The following is a 21,162-nucleotide window of genomic DNA, read 5'->3' as shown; positions in this document are numbered from 1 at the left end:
GATTTGATTATTCAAACCTGGGGTAACATTTGGACCATTGGGGTCAGGGCTCCTCCCACACCTTGGCTTCCATTTAGACCTATGTGTCCTGCCTGGGCTCTCTGAGCGGGTAGTGATTCCCTGGCACTAGGATCTTCTCCTGAAACTCATCCTAACAGGCATGAGACAGGATTTTGGCTCCTGAAGTCCACCCCCTGTATCTGAACCCCCCTCAACTAACTAAAATCAGTCCACTCTTTTGTTCTGCCCTTCCAGCCTCCTTTTTTCTCCTGACTCCTTCCTTCTCCCTGGAGTGGTTAACAATGACCACCACGGTCAACGTGGATACCCTTCCGGAATATGAGAAGAGTCAGATCAAGCGAGCCCTGGAGCTGGGGACGGTGATGACTGTGTTCAGCTTCCGGAAGTCCACCCCTGAGCGGAGGACTGTCCAGGTGATCATGGAGACGCGGCAGGTGGCCTGGAGCAAGACCGCTGACAAGATGGAGGGCTTCTGTGAGTACCCGCTGGTTGGGGCGGTGTGGCCTGCCCTCCCGGGCTGTGGTCTGGACACCTTTGCCCCTTCCTGCCTTCAGTTGTCACTGCAGTTGCTGCTGGTTTGATGCGTTCTTTTGTTCTAAAAGTGAAAGCGTTGCCATTCTATGTGGGACTCTGATGGGGTTCTGGGGAGGTTCAGCCAGGAGAGTGCTGGTGAAATTATAGAAGCCTGAGAAGGCTGACTTGGCAATGATCTCCTGGGTTGGTGGGTTTGCTCCGTCTGACAGCGTCAGGATGGTCTGGTTCCCAAAGCTGGTCAGGTTGTCCTACCTCTTAAGGGCTAACTGACCTGCGCTCGTGGAAACTTGTAGCTTGGTAGCCAAATCCTACTGCGTTTTACTGCAAACCATAGCAGCCAGAGACCTTTGCTTTAGTCTCCAAGCAGAGAGAGCAAGTTGTGGAATGTTCGGAGCTTTCAAATGAAGTTCTAGTCCTGGTGGAGATGTCTTCCCTTTCCCACCTCACTTTGACTGGGCAATTGGCTCAGCTCCTAAAGTGTCTAAGACTGTTTTTAACAAATGAGTAAGGACACTTAAGCAAATTTCAGTTGCAGGGATTTGCTTTAATTTATATTTTTATTAACTAGCTTTTAATTGAAAAATGAAAATGTACTCTTGGGGATTGGGGAGTCAATCATCCCATAAACAAGCACCTCTCTTCCCCAGGCCCTGACCCATGCTCCAGAGGCAAGCTCATTACCTAATTCTTTTGTCTTCAAGAAATATTCTATGCTTGTGTAGTGCGTGTGTATTTTTACACAAATGGGAACTATTACATACAATTCTGCACCTTGATTTTTTTTTTTTTTTTAATTTAGCTATTATCTTGGAGGTGGCTCCTTATCAGCATGTATTGGTCTGCTTCATGCTTTCACGACCACACAGCATTCTGGCACATGGCTGCAGGGTAACAGTTTAACCCTAGAGATGGACATTTTGTGATGTTTCCAGTCTTTTGTTTTTAGCTGCAGCAACTTTCCTTGCATTCTTTTTTCATAACAGTTTTATTGAAATATAATTCCTGTACCATACATGCAGTTCACCCATTTACAATGTACTGGTTTTTAGTATAGTCACAGAGGTGTACAAGCACCACCACCATCAATTTTAGAACATTTTCATCATCTCAAGAAGAAATGCCATACCCATTAGCCATCACCCCCATACCCCCCAGCCCTAAGCAAACATGAATCTACTTTCTGTCTCTATAAATTTCCCTCTTCTGGACAGCTTTTATAAATGGAATCATATAATGTGTGGCCTTTTGTGTCTGTCTTCTTTCACTTAGCATCATGTTTTCAAGGTCCATCCATGTCATAGCATGTATTACTACTTCATCCTTTTTTATGGCTAAATAATATTCCATTGTATGGATATTCCACAATTCCAGCCATTCATCTACTGATGGCCATTTGGGTTGTTTCTACCTTTTGGCTAATATGAATAGCACTGCTCTGAACATCTGTGTACAAGTTTCTGCGTGAAAGCATGTTTTTATTTCTTTTGGGTATGTAGTTAGGAGTGGAATTGCTGGATTGTGTGCTAACTGTATTGAAACACTTCATTGATTAAAAGTGGCTGCACCACTTACATTCCCACCAGCAGTGTGGGAGGGTTATCCTGGCATTATTCTTTTATGCACACATGTGGGCATGTCTGAAAGACATTTCCTAGAAGATTTATTTCTGAGTTAAAGAGTACAGTGTATTTTAACTTTAAAGGGCAGTTTGGTAACGCCCCACTAAAGAGGTTGCTCCACTTTACACTTTAGCCACAAGGTCTGAGAGTTTCTGTTCCCCACACCCTCATCCACACTGCCAGGGGATTCTACACTTGGCCATTCACAGATAGACTGGTAGCTTGGCATAGTTCTTAATTTAATTTATCTTATCATGAGTGAGACCGAACAGCTTTCTGAAAGGTTTCTCCTGACTTTAGAGCTGAGTAGGTCTCAGATGGCACAGAGCCGGAAATCCTACTTTGAAAATGCCCATGTGTGAAGGCAGCCAACTTTTCTCCCAATTTTGTTTGCATTGGCTGCATTTGACCTCCCAGGTGGCCCAGAAACCTGTTGCAGCTGGGGTGGGGGCCTGCATGGGGGGGACAGGCACTGATGGTAAATACAGGTGTGCCACATTGAGACTGATGGCAGGTTCCTTTCTCTTGACCTGCAGGTCCTAAGCCTGTCTGACCATCAGAAACACCTGGGAGTGGTGATTTTTTTTAAAAGTACAGGTTACTGGAACCCTCTCCTGAAGCTCATTCTTATGGGCATGAGGCAGGATTTTGGTTTGAAATCCATGTCCTGTAGTTCTCCCCCTCACTTAAGTAAGATCAATTCATTCTGTTATTCCACCTGTTCAGCCTTCTTGTTTCCTTAATTCTTCCTGGAATGGCTGAGAACGATGGTCATTCATCACTTTGGCTGAATTCCGAATTATAAGTCCTCCAGGTGATCCCGGTAACTAGCCAGGTTTCATATACACACCATTCTAGATAGACTCCCTCCCCTCCCCCTTCTCCCGTCCTCTTCTCTGCCCCTCCTTCACCCCTCACTCTGTCTCCCCACTGCCTCCCCCTATTTGAGTGCCCACTCTGCCAGGCACTGTTCTAGGTACTGGAGATAGAGCAGTAATTAGATTAGATTCACATCCTCATGGAGCTTATGTGTTTTATTAGGTACAAGCAGGGTGGGGCTTGACTTCCAGTACTGTTTGATGAGCTTTGCTGCGTGACCTTGGGCAAGTAACTTCCACTTTCTGAACTTTAATGTCCTTATCTGTAGAATGGAAATAACACTGGTGTCCACCCCCCAGGCTTATGGTTGGGAACAAGCATATGAGTGGATACACTGAAGGCACTCAGCACACTTCATAGCAGATGATTAGCAATCAGTGGGAACTGCTGTGATGACTTTTGCTGCTGTTGTTGCTGAAGAGTGGTGTCCAGCTTGTCTGGGGACTTAGAGTCTTGCTTAGGTGTTTGGACCTTATCCGGAGGTCAGAAGGGATCCATTGACAGGTTTTTAGGAGAAAGACAGCATGATTGGATTTGCATTTTGAACATACTGTGGGGGTCAAGTTTGAGATGGTGGTGTTTATAAAGTGACAGAAAAAGTCAATGTAGGGGTGAAGAGCTTAGAAATGATGCTCCCCCAACCACTTTGAGAGAGCAGGCCTTTAGGCCCTGGGTGGGGACTGTCAGTGACACCTTTCTAGTCTTCTGCTGTAAAGGGTGATGTCTTGAGGGGAACCCCCAGTTCTAGCATTCCTTCAGGGGCCTCTGGTTAGTTGCTGGTTACTGAGGGGTGTGCAGGGGACATGTGGTTTTGGGATACTTGGCAAGTGGCGGGTGACTTTTAGGTGTAACAGCCCCCATGCAGGCCTGGGTGGAAACAACTGGATCCCACGTCTAAAGCAGCTAGTGGTTCTCAACCAGGGCAATTCGCCTTCCCCACCACCCCGGGAGACATTTGGCAATGTCTGGAAACATGTTTGATTGTCACAGTTGGGGGACAGGGTGCTATTGGCATCTAGTTTGTAGAGGTCAGGGGTGCTGCTGAATACCCTACAATGCACAGGACAGTCCCCACCACAAAGAATGATCCAGTATAAAATGTCAGTGGTGCTGAGATTGAGAAACTGCTCTGAAGGCATGGGTTTGCCTTCCTTAGAGCTATAAAAGGTCACTGGGTAAAATAGGGGTTTTCTTTTTTTTTTGGTCTTTTTGTCTTTTTTCCGTGTCCGGCAACGGATCGCAACCCTCAGTGTTGCCCCCGTACCGGACCGGGGAGGTAAAATAGGGGTTTTCTTTTTTTTTTGGTCTTTTTGTCTTTTTTCCGTGTCCGGCAACGGATCGCAACCCTCAGTGTTGCCCCCGTACCGGACCGGGGACCGGCAACGGGATTGCAAGCCTCGGTGTTGCTCCCGCGCCTCGCTCAGCCAGTGAGCGGGAGCCGGTCTGTATGTGGGATCCGAACCCTCGGACGGGAGTGCCGCTGCGCCTCCCAAGCGGGGCACTATTCAGTGCGCCACCGGGCCGGCCCAAATAGGGGTTTTCTTTGGATCCTGTCGTGATGGAGCTACCTCATTTGTTCATATTTGCCATCATATTAGGTGCTAGACTCTGCTGAGAGAGAGGAAGGTTGGAGTCTCAGCTAGCCATTGCAGGATTGCTGATTAGTACCGTGGTGGGGACTTGCACTGGGCATCGCTCAAGGGAGGAAGCCTTTCGTCTATCTGAGTGTGTGTGTGTGTGTGTGTGTGTGTGTGTGTGTGTTGGGGGGGTTTGGGGGAGGCCTCAAGTGGAGGAGCTGCTTGTGTGGAGAGAGGAGGGAGGGATTTACCAGGTGGCCAGCAGGGATGGCTGTCCTGAGGTGGGATCAGTGGGTGCCATTTAATGCAAATGAGTAGATTTGTGGGTAAGAAACTGGGCATGGCTCAGCTGGGTGATTCTTCTACTCTTTGTGGCCTGGGCTGAGGTCATTTTGTGGAACTTAGCTGGTATGTCACCTGGTCTGGAAGGTTCCAGAATCTTCATTCACACATCTGGCACCTTGGTAGTGATTGCTAGAAGACTGGGCTCAGCTGGGACCGTTAACCAAGCACCTACCACAGCTGTGGTGGTCTCAGACAGAAGCTGCAGGGCTTCTTTTGACTTAGTCTCAGAAGTCCCAGAAAATCTCTTGCTCCAGCTCAGGTTGCTCAGACCAGCTCAGTTCAAGGAAAGGGAATTTCTCTCTTAGGGAGTGGCTTCCACAAGCCACCGTATGAACGTGGACTCTGGATCCCGACTCATGGTTCAAACCCCTGCTCTGCCACCTACTAGATGTGTGTCTCTGTGCCTTGGTTTCCCAATCTGTTGAGATAATAGTAGTCCCTATCTTAGTGAAGAGAGTGAAATGGATCTTATTTTATGTACTTTTTTATATGTGGGAAATATTGCATAATTGAAACTTAATACTATAACAGCAAAAAGAATAAAGCTGCTGGGTGGGGAGCCCCAAAGCCTGGCCTCTAGTGGAGAAGGCTGTGGATCTCGAGCAAACCACTTTAGCTCCTGGCGTCCAGTCTCCCTTTTGCTCTGCGAGGGTGTTAGCTAAGACAGTGCTGGGGTTCCTTCCATCCCTCATCCTCTGCATGGGGAGTTGAAGAGAGTCTGTAGATGGAGGGAGGGGGCTTGTGGAACTTCTGGGAAGTGCTGCGTATGTTTATTTTTTTTCCTTCCCAGGGGCCCCAGTTGAGCAGCCTCCAGGTAGCAAGAGGCCTGCTCTAGGCATTTCTGAGTTGAGCCTTAGGTGTCTTCTTGCAGCTCACCATTTGGGAGACCTTTGGTGTGTCTTGGGAGCCCATGTGGTGCTACCTATTTGTGGGTCTGGATAGGGTTGGCCGTGGCCTTGAGCCACCTTTGAGGGCCTGGAGCAAGTCCATCTCGGCTGAATCGGCTTTTATCCTGAAGTTTTCACTTTCACTGAGACTTGTTTTCTCTGTCTGCTTATTTTTGGCAAGTTGTGGTTGCCCATGAATGAGGGATTCTCAAACACAGGAGCTTTCTGTTTCCTTGGTATGAGGTCCTTGGCTTGCCTGTCTGATAATAATAATAATAGTAATAATAAATACTGTTGGTGAGAACCACCTCTAATGAATGCTCACTGTGTGCTGGTCCCTGTGTACTCTCATCACCTATAGCAACTCATTAAATCCCCACAGGGATCTGGGAAACAGGAATTATCCCCACCTTATTTATGGGGAGACCAGGTAACAAGCCCAAGAACAGGAAAAGCAGAACTACCACGTAAACTCATTCTGTCTGTGGTCAGAGTCTCAAATCTTCCTGCTCTGTGTTGCTTTCTTCTCCTAAATGGTCTCAAAGGTGGTTTGGTTCTGTAGGTAAGAGAGAAGCACCCTGCTTGGGACCACAGAACGACAGCTTCATCCAGACTTTGTTACAGCGGGAGAGACTCGTGTGTGGAGCAGACTCTGCAGGGTGCTGCAGATGCCCAGAGGGTGGGACCTCGTCCTATAGGTGGCCGGATTAGTGGGGAGACAGAAGGATGCGCCAGCAGGAGACTGTGATCGTGGCGTGGAAAAGTATGAACAGGACCGGGGTAGTGAAGTGGGATTTTACTGTATCTCAGCTCATTCTGAAATGCATCCGTGGGCTTCCTTCCATCAAAAAAATGAATAATTCTGAAAGTTGGTATTTTATCAAAAAGTTCTTGAAACGATGAAGTAGATGTTTTCTCACTGGGATCTTCTGTCTGAGAAGAAATCGATTGTCTGACAGGGGTCCCCAAGCTCCTCCCATCAAGCGTCTCATCAGAAAGAAGACTCAGCCAATGCCCCATTGTCCATAAACTTAGTTATGTTTCGGTTATAGGTGTGCGGTGACAAGCACAAGAGATTCCAGAGCCCGACTGCCCCAGTTCGAATCCTGGCTCCACCACTTGGTTGGGGCGTGACCTTGGACTTCCCATGTCACCTCTTTGTGCCTCCATTTCCTCATCTGTAAAATGAGAATAAGAAAAGCACCTGTCTCAAAAGGCTCTTGTGAGGATGAAATGAAGCGATAGATTCATATGTCAAATGCTTCAACGGTGCCTGGGCAGAGGATGTGCGTAAGTGTTACCTGCTCTTGTCGTGGTCATCGTCCATCATCATCAATGTAAAGGGAATGACATTGTAGGAAGGATGAGATAAGGTCAAAACTTCTTTTTATATCATGATTTTCCCTCCTGCGCCCAGCGGGCTGTCCTGCTCCCCCGTCTTGGTTATGTATCATCCACATTGGAGCCTGCTGGGGTGGAAAATAGAGTTGACATTTTTGTTCTTGGTGGTGACAGAGCCCTGCTTTTCTGCTGGATGGCTGAAGAATTGATCTGTCTTGTCTTTCAAGGGCTGTCTTCTGTCCTGGGTGACAATCAGCAATATTCTTAGGATTTGTTCCACTCAAAGAAGACCTGGTGTGTGTTGGGTAGTACACTTGTCATTGGGGATAAAGTGAACAGGACAGTGGAGATCCCTAGAGGAGCTTACAGTCTCAGAGGAAAGACAGAAAAAGCCAAACTAACACATTCAATCATTTTGGATTGTGATGGATGCTAGGAAGGAAAGAAACAGGGTGCTGTGACAAAGAGTAACCAGCCAGGAGCACTGTTTTAGCTAGGGCAGGCCTCAGGCTAGTCTGTCTGTAGAGGTGACCTTTTAGCTGTGACTTGAAGGGTGAGAAGGAGGGAGCCACAGAAAGCTCTGGGGGGAGAGCATTCCAGCAGAGGCATAGCAATAAAGCTTCCCTATTAGTCAGAGCAGGCTAGCAGTAACAATCAAGTTTATCTTGATACAGTACAAGTTTATCTATCTCAAGTCATGATCTAGTGGGACTGGGGGACAGGACTCTGTGCTGTCTGGTAACACCACCATCCCCTAAGGTGTTGGAGGCCACCACAGGATCCTCAGTCTGGCCAGCATGTAGGAGTAGAGGGGTGGGTCCTGGAACTGATGTACCTTTTTCTTCCCACCTTGCATTGACCAGAATGTGGCAGGTGACTAACTGCAAGGATGCTGGGAACCATGCTCTAGCTGTGTGCTGGAAGAATAGGAAGTGGGTTTGCTGAGCATCCTTCCAGGCCCTCCTAATTTTGGAGGGTGCAGAGGCAGTTATAGGTGCCCCACTGAAGGCTAACAAGTAGAATTATTGTAAAGGTTTGGGGCTCTTGTAGGAATCCAGAAAAATAAACAGGCTTACCGCGGGGCCTCATGGGATGGGGAACGGCATGCTGTCGGCCCTGAGGAGTCTCCCCCTCTGTCTGTGACAAAAGCCACTGATGGTGACATTTCTGCAGACAGTCCTCATCTTCTCTCTTAGTTTTCTCTCCTCTCTCTCCATGCCTTGGATTTCTACCACGGCCCCATCAGCAAGGGATTCGGAGGGGAGGCCTCCCTCCGATGGGCCGTGTCTTTTTAAGCCAGTGTGTGTGGACTGGCTGCTTTTGAGACCAGAGTCCTCTCTGGTGTGGTCAGCTTTGCCTGGGTGTTGGGTGTGGCAGATGTGGTCTCCTGTTAGAGACCATCATCTGACCCCTTCCGGGCTGGTGGGCAGGGGTGGGTGCCTGTTATGGGTTGAATTGTGTCTCTGCACCGAATTCATATGCGCAAGTCCTAACCCCCAGTGCCTCAGAATGTGACCCTATTTGGAAATAGGGTCTTTGCAGATGTAATTAGTTAAGATGAGATCATGCTGGGATAGGGTGGACCCCAATCCAATATGATGGTGTCCTTATGAGAAGAGGAAAGAGAAACACAGGGAGAGAAGGCCACGTGAAGACAGAAGCAGAGAGTGGAGTGATGCATCTATGAGCTACGGGACGTTAAGGATGGCTAGCTGTCATCAAAAGGTAGCAGAGAGGCGTGGGACAGATTCTTGACCAGAAGGAATCAACCTTGCCAACACGTGGAGTTTGGACTTTGGACCTCCAGAACTGTGAGAGAATAAATTTCTATCGTTTAAGCCTCCTAGCTTGTGCTAAATTTGTTAACGGCAGCCATATCAAATGAATACTCCTCTTCAAAAGGAGCTGGAGGGGCGATGGGTTGCATGGTGATTAATGTATGCATGTGGCCTTGGATATTAAGGACAAGTTGGAGTTTGTCATAAAGCAATTTGAGTCCTTGCTCTACTCCAAGTGTCCTCTTATTTTCTCACTGTGTTGGTCCTGACCTTGGCCCTGAGAGCGTAAAAGGAAGTATAGTCTAGTGGTTAGATGTGGGAGGGAGCGTCTCTCCCTTGAAACAGTGCCGAGCCCTGGGAATGCAGGTGCATCTCACTTTATGTCATTGGGACTGCTGGATAGTTGGTGCAGGTTAAGTCTCTTACGGATCGTGCTGACCGGTGAAGGATCTGTTAAAGAGCACCCCTTGGTGAAACTTTTTGGAAAGACAATTGTATCCACCACCTGCCCCTAGTCTATCTTAGATATAAATGTGGAGTTTTGTGTACCAGGCTAGCGAAGTGACATGTCTTGTTTTGTTTTGGGAGAGACTTAAGGGCTTTGCAGTTTGAGGTTGAAGCCAGAAGTCCTGGTGTCAACATTTCCTGCCTTCGGTGGTCCTCACCCCTGGACTGTGAGCTCTGGGAGGGCAGGAATGCTGTCTCTTCTGCTTGCCAGAGGGTTCCCCAGCCCCTGCCCCATGCCTGGCCTGCAGTAGGTGCTCCTTGGATACCTGCTCAACAGACAAGTCAGGAAAAGGACCTGGATGCCCCTCTCAGCCTCAGTCCCCCTTGTTTCTCCCTAAAGATGACAGTGTCCAAGGTTAAGATAGGGTACCTCTGTGACAACTTCCTCTTTAAGCACACACCACAGTTCCAGTCTTGGCCCTGGCACTTACTGACTGTGTGACCTTGGCCAATTCTACCTGGCCTCTTTGAGCTTCAGTTTTCTTATCTGTGAGATGGGGTAACAGTAGAGGTTCCCCATCAGATAGATGTGAGGATTGCATGTAAACATTTGTAACATGCGTGCTTATGTACTTAACACAGGGTGACCCCCGGTCACACTGCAGTAATGATTTGCCAGGTAGCAGGTGCCTGCATGCTTGGGGACCTGGGAAGTGGGCTGAGGTATAGCCCGCACATGAGAAGGGTCCTCTTCTTCTGTGGCTCAGGGCTAGGGGTCCTATTGGGGTAAAGATCCATTGGATTTGAGCCTGAATGTGTTTGGGGAGCACACCTCCTTCCGTGATGCCGTGGAGATCTGGGCTGGGAGGAGAAGCATCAACAGGGCCGTGAACAGGATGGGTGGTGATGCCAGGGCAGGGTGGGGGGCCTCTCCGTGTCTCAGCACTGCTGGGAAGAAGCTGTGAGATGCTGCCTCCAGCTGACTCAAGCTGTGCTGGTGGCCACGGGTGGGCGTGAGTTTGGGGGGTGAAGCATCTCTGTGTGTGACGAAGGATTCCGTTCTGAGAAAGAAAAAATGGGGACTTAGTAATTTGTAGAATGGAAACTAGCAAAATTGCACTAGACCAAGCACAGTAAGAGAGTCAGTGCAGTAGGAAGGGGACCCTGCAGAGCTTGGAGGAGGGGGAGGAATCAGCGCCACCCGCCAGCTTCAGTACCGGGGGCATTCGCTGATCTCCTCCCACTGCTGCTGCTTTGGCCTGGATTTCACCAACTGGTGTCACCCGTCCCAGCTCGTCCAGCCATTCACTCTGGGCTGTCCCTGCCTGTCATCTGCCTCTGCCCATGGGAGCAGCCCCCACACCCGCCAAGGACACTGCTGGAGGAGGGTCTGTGTCCTGGGTAAGAAGGGCCCAAGGCCAGGCTGGCTCAGGGGGAACGTTCTGCTAGTTTCCTGTTTAAGACAACTCTGAGCTGCTCCCTTCTGACCTCGCTTTATTCCCCTTAATTCCAACAACTCATTTTTTCCCCTCATTATAGAAGCAACTTGAACTCATTAGTAGAAACAGTCCAAATTGCAAATGACTGAGGAAAACTACTGCCCCACCTGGAGAGATGTGTGTTAACACTTGGTTTATCCCCCTGCAGATTTTAATTTTTTTTGTAAGACATAGATACATTTTCACAAAATGCAGTCCTTTCATCATACGCTTTAGTGATCTACCATTTTCACTTTGTGCTGTATTGTGACCATCTTATTATTATTACGAATTATTTTAAACATTGAGTTTGGTGTAGAAAATAATATGACAAACACCATGTGCTCAAGAACAAAGGTTCTAGGGTCTGATAGTCTGGGTTTAAATCTTGACCTTGCCGCTTAATGTGATTTGTGACCATGGACAAGTTATATAACTTCTCAGTGTACCCATCTATAAAATGGGATAATAGTGGTGCCTACTTCACTGGGTTCTCATGGGGATTAGGGGAGTTAATCATGTATCGCCCTTTGGGATAGTGCCTGACAAATAGCCCAAAGTCATCAAGCACTCAGTAAGAATTAGTGGCTGTTGCTGCTATTCTTCTTATTATTATTAATATTTCTATACACTCTGTGGTAGGCAGAATAAAAGCCCCAAAGATGTTCGTGTCTTAATCCCTGGGACCTGTAAACATGTTACCTTATATGGCAAAAGGCTCTTTGCAGATGAGCCCACCTTAGGGATTTTCAGATGGAGAGATAATCTCCTGGATTATCTAGGTGGATCTGATGTAATCACAAGAGTCCTTGTATAGGAGGGAGGCAGTGAGGGTCAGAGTCTGAGAGAGATTGGAAGATGGTACCTGCTGGCTTTGAAGTTAGAGGAAAGGGCCATGAACCAAGGAATGCAGGCGGCTTCTAGAAGCCGGAAAAGGCAAGGAAACTAATTCTCCCCTAGTGCCTCCAAAAGGAACTAGCCCTGCCCACATCTTGATTCTAGCCCAGTGAGACCCGTTTTGGATTTCTGACCTCCAGCGCTTTAAAATAATACATTTGAGTTGTCTTAAGCCACTACATTTGTGGTAATTTGTTATAGTAGCCATAGGAAATGCATACATTCTTTTATTATTATTTATTTATTTATTTATTTATTTTTTCTCTTTTTTTTTTTGTCTTTTTTCGTGTCCGGCAACGGATCGCAACCCTCAGTGTCGCGCCAGTACCAGACCGGGACCGGCAATGGGATCGCAACCCTCGGTGCCGCGCCCACACCTCGCTCAGCCAGTGAGCGGGAACCGGTCTGTATGTGGGATCCGAACCCTCGGTGGGAGCGCCACCACGCTCCCAAGCGGTGCACTGTAGCAGTGCGCCACCGGGCCGGCCCTATTCTTTTAAACAACTTAGACAATTGTAATATTTGCTTCAAGGGGACCGGCAACGGGATCGCAAGCCTCGGTGTTGCACCCGCGCCTCACTCAGCCAGTGAGCGGGAGCCGGTCTGTATGTGGGATCCGAACCCTCGGACGGGAGCGCCGCCACGCCTCCCAAGCGGCGCACTATCCAGTGCGCCACTGGGCCGGCCCGCTTTTTGTGGTTTTTAAGAAATAAAATATAAATACAATTAAGTCCTCCTGTGTACCCCGCCTCCTTAGAGAAACCAGTATCATGATTCAGTTATTATCATTCCCATACATTTTTCCCGGTTCAAAAATTTAAATCTACAATTAACGCATAATGTGTTTTGCAGGTCTTTACATCAGAGACACTGCATTTTTGTCTCATGCTGTTTGCGAGGATCACCCATGTTGATGATATAGGTAGCTTTATTTAACTGCTGTGATCGATTTTACTCAACAAGGTCACCGTGGTAGATCGATCTAGCCTTTTGATGCTGGGCATTTAGGTTGTTTCCGCTGTGAAAATTTCCATTCCAGTAAATTTGTCTTCCATATTATTTTACTTGACTTTAGTTTTCCACCTTCTTTTTTCTTTTTTTTAAATCAGTCTCCTCTTTTGGAGATATTATGTAGTTTCATACTTTCCTGTGTCAAGCATTGATCCTGGGCATAGCTAAATTTTAGGCATATCCTTGAAAATTACCATAGGATAAATTTCTAAAGGGATTTCGAGGAGGATGGAAAGGCCATGTGGTAAGCTTTGGGCACAGAGTGTTCCGTCCTTCCTCCAAAAAGCCACATCAACTTGCATGCCCAACTCCCTCCCCGGCTGGTATCTGGATGTCCGCTTTTCAGACATGAAATTCCTAGGCAAGGACAGGGGCTCGAGTGTGGTCTGTGCTTCCTTCTCCTCCTGTTTGGTGTTTACTCTGGCCCAGGCTGTGAAACCTCAGGAGCGATCAAGCTCCTCTTGGCTAAAGGCTTGTGGCTCTCGCCCCAGCATCAACATGACTGGGATGGTAGGAAAACTTTTGAACCCTTTCTGTGGACCGAGTCTGCTGAGGTGTCTTCATTTAATTCATAAACACTCCCCTGAAGATGGTATTTACCCAGTCTTCTTGATGAGATACCTGATGTTGAGGGAGGTCAATAACATTCCGAAGTTGACAGCCGGGCAGTTCCTGTGCTGGCTTAGCTCATGCATTTGTTGGTACAGGCCATCATCTGGGATAGGAACTGGGTGAGATATTTTATATTCTTGGTATTGTCTGAGTTTTCAACATCCAGTGTGTATTTTATATCTTCAGCACATCTCAGTTCAGACCAATTCAATTCTGAGTGCTCAGTAGCACATGTGGCCAATGGCTAGCGTATTGGACAGCACAGCTCTAGAATGTATCTCTTTTCTCCTTTTGCATTACCTGCTTCCTTGTTCCCCAGGCAGCAAAGGTGTTCCTTATGTGACAGTTGCCATGATGATGGTGATGGTGCTTTCTGCTTGGTGTGGTCAGATGGCTTAATATCCCACAGAGACTGAAAATGTAGAACCATGAATGTCTGCTGGCTTTGCCATCTATCCTAGATTTAAGTGTGAAATCTGATTGCTGGGCCTGCGCATCCAGTTCCAGAAGTGCTTCTGCAAATAACTGGGCAGTCGCAGTAGAACATTCTCCTGGGGGTCACCTGTGTTCCAGGTAGCATTGCCCTGGTTGCAGCCGGGGGAGCTTCTGTGCCTGTCAGGACTCAGGAGTCTGCACCATCACTTGGCCTTGGGACAATCTGCAGACACGTGGCAGAGGTTCATAACTTGTCTTGTAAATCATAATCGAGTAAGTTCTATGCATAGGAAAGAAGTGGAACACAGGAAGAGGGTTATGTGGGTCAGGAGCATGGAAGGCTTCACCGAGAAGGTGGCATTTGAGCAAAGATGGAAAAGGTAAGGGAGTGAGCTATGTGGATACTTGGGGGAAGTATGTGGTAGGCATAAGGAATGGCCAGTGCAAAGAAAGCCCTTGAGGTGGGCGTGTTCTGGGAGGAGGGAGGGGGCTGGGCAGATGGTGATGGGCAGTAGGAGAAGCAGGAGAGTGGGGAGGAGGTGGGTCTGCATGGCATGGGGCAGGGAAGGCTGCTGTAGCGCTTGGGCTTCTCCTTGGAGGGAGGGGGGAGCCCTGGGACAGTTTACAGCAGAGGACTGCTGCGACCCCTCCAGCTGCTGAGTCAAGGTGGACCTCCTTCTGTGTTGTCCATTCTACTTTCTGGACAAGGTTCCTCGGTTCACATTTCAAGTCCAGATTTCCATTTCCAGCCTCATGTGCCACCACACAGCCAGCCTTTTCCTCCTCCAGGTGGTCAGAGGGGGCCTCACAGCAGGGCCCCATCTTGTTGAACATGGTGACTTCGTGGGGGCAGCTGCCCATGTCTTGTCCCAGCTTCCCCCTCTCTCTACATCGGGAAAAGGATGAAGGCTCTGGGGCCCAAGAAGAAGCAGGGTGTCCTGGTAGCTCCATCTGAAGGCTGCAGGGATGGGGGAAGTGTGGAGCTGTGGGGTGAGGGGCTGCTCTGCGGGGTCCCGGAGGCCTGGGCTCTGCACTCTGGGCTTGAGGTCCAGGTTGCCAAGGAAGAGCCAACTTCAGGCAAAAGTGCCACTTGCAACTTCATACAAAGCTGGGAGGTTATCAGGCCCCCACCCCATCATCGCCGTCACCACCACCACTGTGGGAACTCACATTCCTCTAGTGCTTATTGTGCATCCGATGCAGTTCTAAGGGCTTTCCATGTACTGTTACTTGCCTAATCCCACAACCCTATCAGGTTGATACTATTAATAACCCCATTTTACAGATGAGGAAATCAAGGCACAGAGAGATAAAGTCACCTGCCCAGGGTCACCCAGCCAGTAAGTGGCCAGGCTGGATGCAGGCCGGCAGTGCTGGAGCAATTGTGCTCAGCTACCTCTTGCTACACTGTGCCAGCGTACAGGAACCACGTGGTGGACACTGCCCTCCGTCCCCTTGCTTTACTGAGTGTTTTGCCTGTATAACTCTGTCCCTGTCCCCAGTCATGGAGGGGAGGAGAGTGAAATGGTCCATACTGTGAGCTGTTGTGTGTGTGCTCTTGGAATCCACAGGGAGGTCTGAGCACCCTTTGGCTGTAGGGGCCAAAGGCATGTCTGCTCCTCGGCACAGGGTTTCCAGACACAGGGCCGGCAGGTGATGCAGCGAGTGACCCTCATGGGGTGGGACTGTGCCCGCTGGGGTGCATGCCCTACCTGGGGAGGGAGCACCACCCTGCCCAGGTCCCTCCAGTTGGTGCACAAAGCTCTTCAGATTTTTCAAGGGAAGTTAGAACCCTGGATTCCTGTGTGACGTCTCTCAGTTTAAGATGTTGATAATGGAAACATGAAAACAAATGCATTTAACCCAAGTGCTCCTGGGTTGCAACTACTGACTTAGAGAGCCCTTGGGGGCGTGGAGATCCTGGGGTGGCTTCTCTGCTTCCCATAGGTGGTCTCAGCTCCTCCAAGAGTGGGAGGCTGGGACCCAGAATCTCAGGACCCCCCTATTGCCAGACTGTTCTGTGCAGATGCAAGCGCACAGGACTACGGATTCTTCCAAAGGAGAATTTTCTTAGACTTCTTTATCTTTAGATGAGAGGCCAGTCCTCGCTGGGGTCCTGATGGGGAGGTTAGCAGCCTGGTGGGAAGTTTTCTCATCTGAATTCCACCTTTTTTTTTTAAATCGAGATTTAATTCAGTATTATAAGATGCATCCTTTTCAAGTGTACTTCAGTGGTTTCTAGTATATTTGTACGGTTGTGCAACCATCACTGTGGTCTCATTGCAGATCATTTTCATCACCCCAAAAAGAAGCCCCAACCCCATTAGAAGTCACTCCCTTTTCTCCCCTCCCCCAGTCCCTGGCAACCTCTAATCTACTTTCTATCTCTATGGATTTGCCCATTGTGGACATTTTGTATAAATGGAATCATACAGTATATGACTTTTGGGACTGGCTTCTTTCACTTGGCATTGTGTTTTCAAGGTTCATCCATGTCGTAGTGTGTGTCAGAGCTTCATTCCTTTTTATGGCTAATAATATTCCATGGTGTGGAGAGACCACAATTTATCTATCCATTCATTGACTGATGGACATTTGGGTTATCTCTACCTTTTGGCTATTATGAGTAGTGCTGCTATGAATATTCATGTATAGGTTTTTATGGACATATCTTTTCAATTCTTTTGGGTGTGTATACCTAGGAGTGGAATGACTGGGTCATATGGTGACCTTTGGTTTAACCTTTCGGTAACTATGTTTAACCTTCTGAGGAACTGCCAGATTATTTTCCAAAGGGGCTGTGCCGTTTTGCATTTCCTGAGGTTCTTCTGTTTTGGATATTAACCCTCCCCCTTAACCTCAAAAGAAGCAAACCCTTGATACTTTGAGGTCAGTATGTCCAGGTGACCATTGTAGAGAGAGAGAGACATGAGGGTCTTGGGAGACTTTACTCTAGAGGGCCACGTGGCACAGTCTTCGAATCCCAGCTCTGTCTCCCACCGTGTGACCGTGAGCAAACTTAACCTCTGCAGGTCTCTGCTTCCCCCTCTGCAGGGTGGGCATGACTGTGGGGTGCTTGTGTGAGGCTCCCACAAGATCAAGAGGGAAACATGCTTAGGGCAGTTTGTGGCCTATTGGGACTGCCCGGTGAAGATCAGCACCTGCGAGGCTGGTGATGTCGACCAGGCATTTTAGACACACGCTTGTTTAATTCCCAGCAAGTCCCTCTTAGGAATAATGCTCCCACTCTACAGGGGAGGAAGGGGTGTGGGAGTTTGTTCTGAGTAGCTGGGGTTGGGGGAAGCCAGTGCAGAGCCAGGTCTTGGTGTCCTGGAGCTCGTTGGTGATTTGGGCCATTTGGTTATAGGGTAGGGAATAGAAACTGTGTAGATACTGCTGGGGCTGCCCTTGTCCCCTTGGCACACACCTGCATGCCATGGGCCACACTTGCTGCAAGCACTTGTGACTGCGTGTGAGGCTTCTCCTGGCTGCAGTGCAGGAGAGGCGGGGAGTGCAGGTATTTGAGGCCTCTGGAGCAGCTGTTGCTGGATGTGGAGGTCGCGGATCAATACCTCGGCTCCCTCCCCTAGGTCAGGACGACTTGGGGGTGTGTGCTGCACTGGTCCACAGGGATAAGGGGCTTGATAACACACCCTTTGTTGGCTGTGTTCCCTTCCCCATCTCATCACCTCCCTCCCCTTCTGGAGCTGTACTGAGTTCTGATTCCTGGGGTGCCCTCTCTGAAAAACCACTTGCATGTGCATCCTTGTCTCAGGCTCTGTTTCCGGGAACCCAGATGGAGACAGAGACCCACTTAGACCCTGTGTCAGGAAACACGTGGGCCAGAACTGGGTTGCCCTGGGATTGGCTGTTTTCTCTGTCCCTCATGGTGCGTGTGTGCCTGCGCCTGTGTCTTTCTCCTGTTGCTCCCGATCAGCCAGTCATCTCTGTACTTCTGTCCTGATTCTGGACAGAGTGTATCTGATGGGCTCAGTTACTGTTGCCCTTAGCACGAGTTGGAGTATTTGTCTGGTGGGGACAGAAACTAGCTCAAGCAAAAAGGAGATTTAGGGGAATGTGTGGCTGAGAAGGATACTGTGCAGCTCCCAGCATCCGAGCAGCCAGGGCCGTGGGGGGCAGAAAGATGGTTTCTCTCTTTCTCTGTTCATCTTTCCGCCAGCCGTGTGTTTCCCCGTGGATCTCCCCTGTTGCAGACAGATCTCGCTGTAGAGCAGGTGACACGGCCACGAGCGGCCCCCGCTGAGCAGCCCCATGAGGGTGCGTCTTTCCCTCAGCATTGACACTCGACCTTCACTATTTGTGGAGCTGGTATTTGTGAATTTGCCTTCTCGCTGAAAATTTAATTTTAACCTTCAAATCAATACTCTTGGCACTTTTGCGGTCTTTCATGGTCATGCACAGAGGGTGAAAAATTTGGGCTGTCCATACACACGTGCCCACCTGACGTCAAACAAGGCAGCACTCTGCCCTCGTGCTGCAGACTGCTGTCCTTTTTGCAGTCTATTTAGTGCCTTGTTTCCTGCATTTTTGTGCCTTTTGTTGGTGATTATGCTGTTTAAAATGGCCCTAAGCCCAGTGTGTTCATTCATCATTTCATTCATTCCTCCCATTATTCATTGATTCATTCAGTAACTACTTTTGGATCACCCACTAAGGGCAAGGAACTGTGCTGAGTTCTGATGGAAGGAGATGTGGTCTTTAATTTTGTGGACCATGTCGTTTAGTGGTGGGAGGCGGGCACACATTGGTCAAATATTCACGGAAATGCATTGATAATGAAAATGAAGGTAATTTCTGCTTCTCTCTAAGAGGGACCATGGGAGTCCAGGAGACAGGAGCTAAACTGATCTAATAGCGGCCTTTATGGTCCCAGTGCAGTGGCTCAAGTCCATGTCTAACCCACGTCCCCAGAAGGGTGTGAGCGTGCATGTCCTGGAGTGGTCCTGCAGTGTTCGCTGTGCTGTGGGAGGTCACACGGCATCACGTATGAGAGCAGTGCTGGAGTTGGACAAGCCTGGGCTTGACTGCTGGCCCTGTCACTCTGTCTGTGTGACTTCCCACTTAGGCCTCAGTGTCTGCATCTGTCAAATGGGCACCATGGTGGTACCTACCTTGTGGGTTGGTGTGAAGACTAGAGGCCTTGAGCTCAGTGGTCCATTATGATCACTTTTGTCGGCAATATGGTCAGTAGGGGATGGTTTTGCTTATGCGGGGTCCTGGGTTCACAAAGGGGAAGGCCCGTATCCAGTGTCAGTCACCTGGGGAGGAGATGTGTTCTCCAAGCATAGAAATTAGTCTGCGGGTGTTGTTTCAATTTTCTATTGCTATATAACAAACCATATCAAAACACAGGGGCTTCAGCAACAACAGTTCTGTGGGTCAGGAATTTGGGCAGGGCTCAGCCGGTGGTGGTTCTGTCCCGCTTGGTGTTGACTGGAGTCCTCACTTGAATATATTCAGCCGATGTCTGGGCTGGGAGCTCCAAGAAGGCTTTCGGGCCCCCCCAATGCTCCTCTGTGCAGTTTCTCTCTCTCTCTGCCCCCCTCCATGGCTAGCTGGGCTTCCTCATGGCACGGTGGTCTCATAGTGGCTGGACTCCTGGAACGTGGCGGCTGGCGTTCAAGAGAGGAAGCAGAAGCTACAGGTGTTCTTAAGGTTCAGGCCTGAAATTGGCAGAGGGTTACTTCTGTTGTTCTCTGTTGGTCAAAGCAAGTCACAAGGCCAGCCCTGACTCAAGGGAGGGGAAGGAGATTCTACTTGCTGGTGGGAAGAGCAGTAAGGAATGTGAGGCCGTCTTTAAATCGCCGGAGAGGGAGCCGTGGTAGCCGTGGTAGCCAGGGGCATCTCTCTGGGCCCTGACCTTGTTGAGTTGTCCAGAAGGCAGGTAGCTGGATATTAAGAGGGTGCTCTCTGTGAGGAGGAGGGGGAGATGGGGGGACAGGGGCCCCAGGCCAGTGTCTGTGGGCTTGTGCCAAACCTTTGGGGCTAGGGTTCAAATGTCTTATGATACAGGTGGAGTGGGACCAGGCCTGAGGAATAGAATGTCTTTTTGCTTGTTTTCTGGTTGTTTATTTCGCTGATCTCCTCAATGGATAATAAAGTCTTCTGAGGTGACCTGCCTGGTTTAGCTGTGCTGGAGGAGAGGAGACGGGGGAAGGACATAATCTGGGGTCAGAGCATTCAGAAGCGGGGACCTGCTCAGGGGATCAGCAGGGTGGGGTGTAGCAGGGATGGGACTGAAAGATACCTGGTGGGATGTGAGGCACAGGGAAAATGTAGAACAAAGACCAGGGTCCTGTCCTGGACCCACTGCTCCCTTGCTGTGTGACCATGGGCCATTGACAACCTCTCTGAACCTTAGTTTCTTTGTCTATACCATGGGGATCATCTTGGAAGCCACTCTGTGGGGTTAGGGTATGGATTAAATGAGCTAATACACACACCTGGTTCGTAGCACGGGGTTTGGCCCAGAGTCAGGGCTGAATGAGTGTCAGCCGTGCAGGAGGGTGACGACATGTCGTACTTTTACTATTCCCAGGACTGCTTGTTTCTAATTCCAGCCCGACTAATCTTCCAAGATAAAACCTTCGAGTTGCTGAGGTTAATTTTCAAATATTTCTTTTTTCCCAATTGTGGAAGGCATGTGTGGTCATTGTCGACAATTTCGGAATTCAGAAGGCTTAAAATGAAGCAGCTGTGATGTCACCTTCTAGAGTGACTGTTAATGCTGAGGGCAGTTACGTGAAGGGAGGTGGTTTTATTGCACATGGAGGCTTACTGGACCTGAAGGGGAGGGGTCTTTCAGCTGGAGCTGCCCAGGCTAGGGTGTAGGTCTCCCAGCGCTCACCAAGGGGTCTCAGCCTGAGTGGGGTGGAGGCCGCACAAGACAACTGGGTCCTCATGCTTGGCTGAGCCCTCTGGTTCCCAGAGGCAGCAGATACAGTCCCAGGGTGACCCTGTCCCTCCAGGAGGACACTTCAGGGGCTGAGAGACCACTGTCCAGAGGCTTCTTAATTTGTGTCTTTAAAACTGACATTGTTGGGGGCTGTTTTCCTGCTCTGCCTGGATTCTATTGATGCATCCTATCATTCTGAGGGTCTCCTGGCCCTTCCAAAGGCCAAGGGGGCTTAAAAGCCATTTGGAACACCAGTCTGTCTCCAGAAGCTCAGAGCCTGCACTCAGGAGAATACAGCTTTGTTAGGGGATCCAATCTTGATGCCTGACGTTGTTCTAATCCCTGTGCAGGTGGCTACTTCGATTCTTATGGTCTTCTTGTTGGA

The 21,162-nt window shown here is 49.1% G+C and overlaps 1 protein-coding gene across 1 annotated transcript in view; it reads left to right on the top strand.

The window, feature by feature from the left end:
- Positions 1 to 249: 249 nt before the first annotated feature.
- Positions 250 to 21,162, top strand: part of PLCG2 (phospholipase C, gamma 2 (phosphatidylinositol-specific)) — a 139,731-nt gene continuing 118,818 nt past the window's right edge. The window contains exon 1 of the mRNA XM_008574000.1: positions 250 to 495. Coding sequence (XP_008572222.1) covers positions 303 to 495 — 193 coding nt within the window. The 5' untranslated portion in view covers positions 250 to 302. The remainder of the gene's footprint in view (positions 496 to 21,162) is intronic.

This window comes from Galeopterus variegatus, unplaced genomic scaffold (assembly GCF_000696425.1).
Source record: "Galeopterus variegatus unplaced genomic scaffold, G_variegatus-3.0.2 Scaffold982, whole genome shotgun sequence".
NCBI classification, from domain to species: domain Eukaryota; kingdom Metazoa; phylum Chordata; class Mammalia; order Dermoptera; family Cynocephalidae; genus Galeopterus; species Galeopterus variegatus.
The sequence above is the reverse complement of the archived record's forward strand: the minus strand, read 5'-3'. Positions and strand labels throughout refer to the sequence as shown.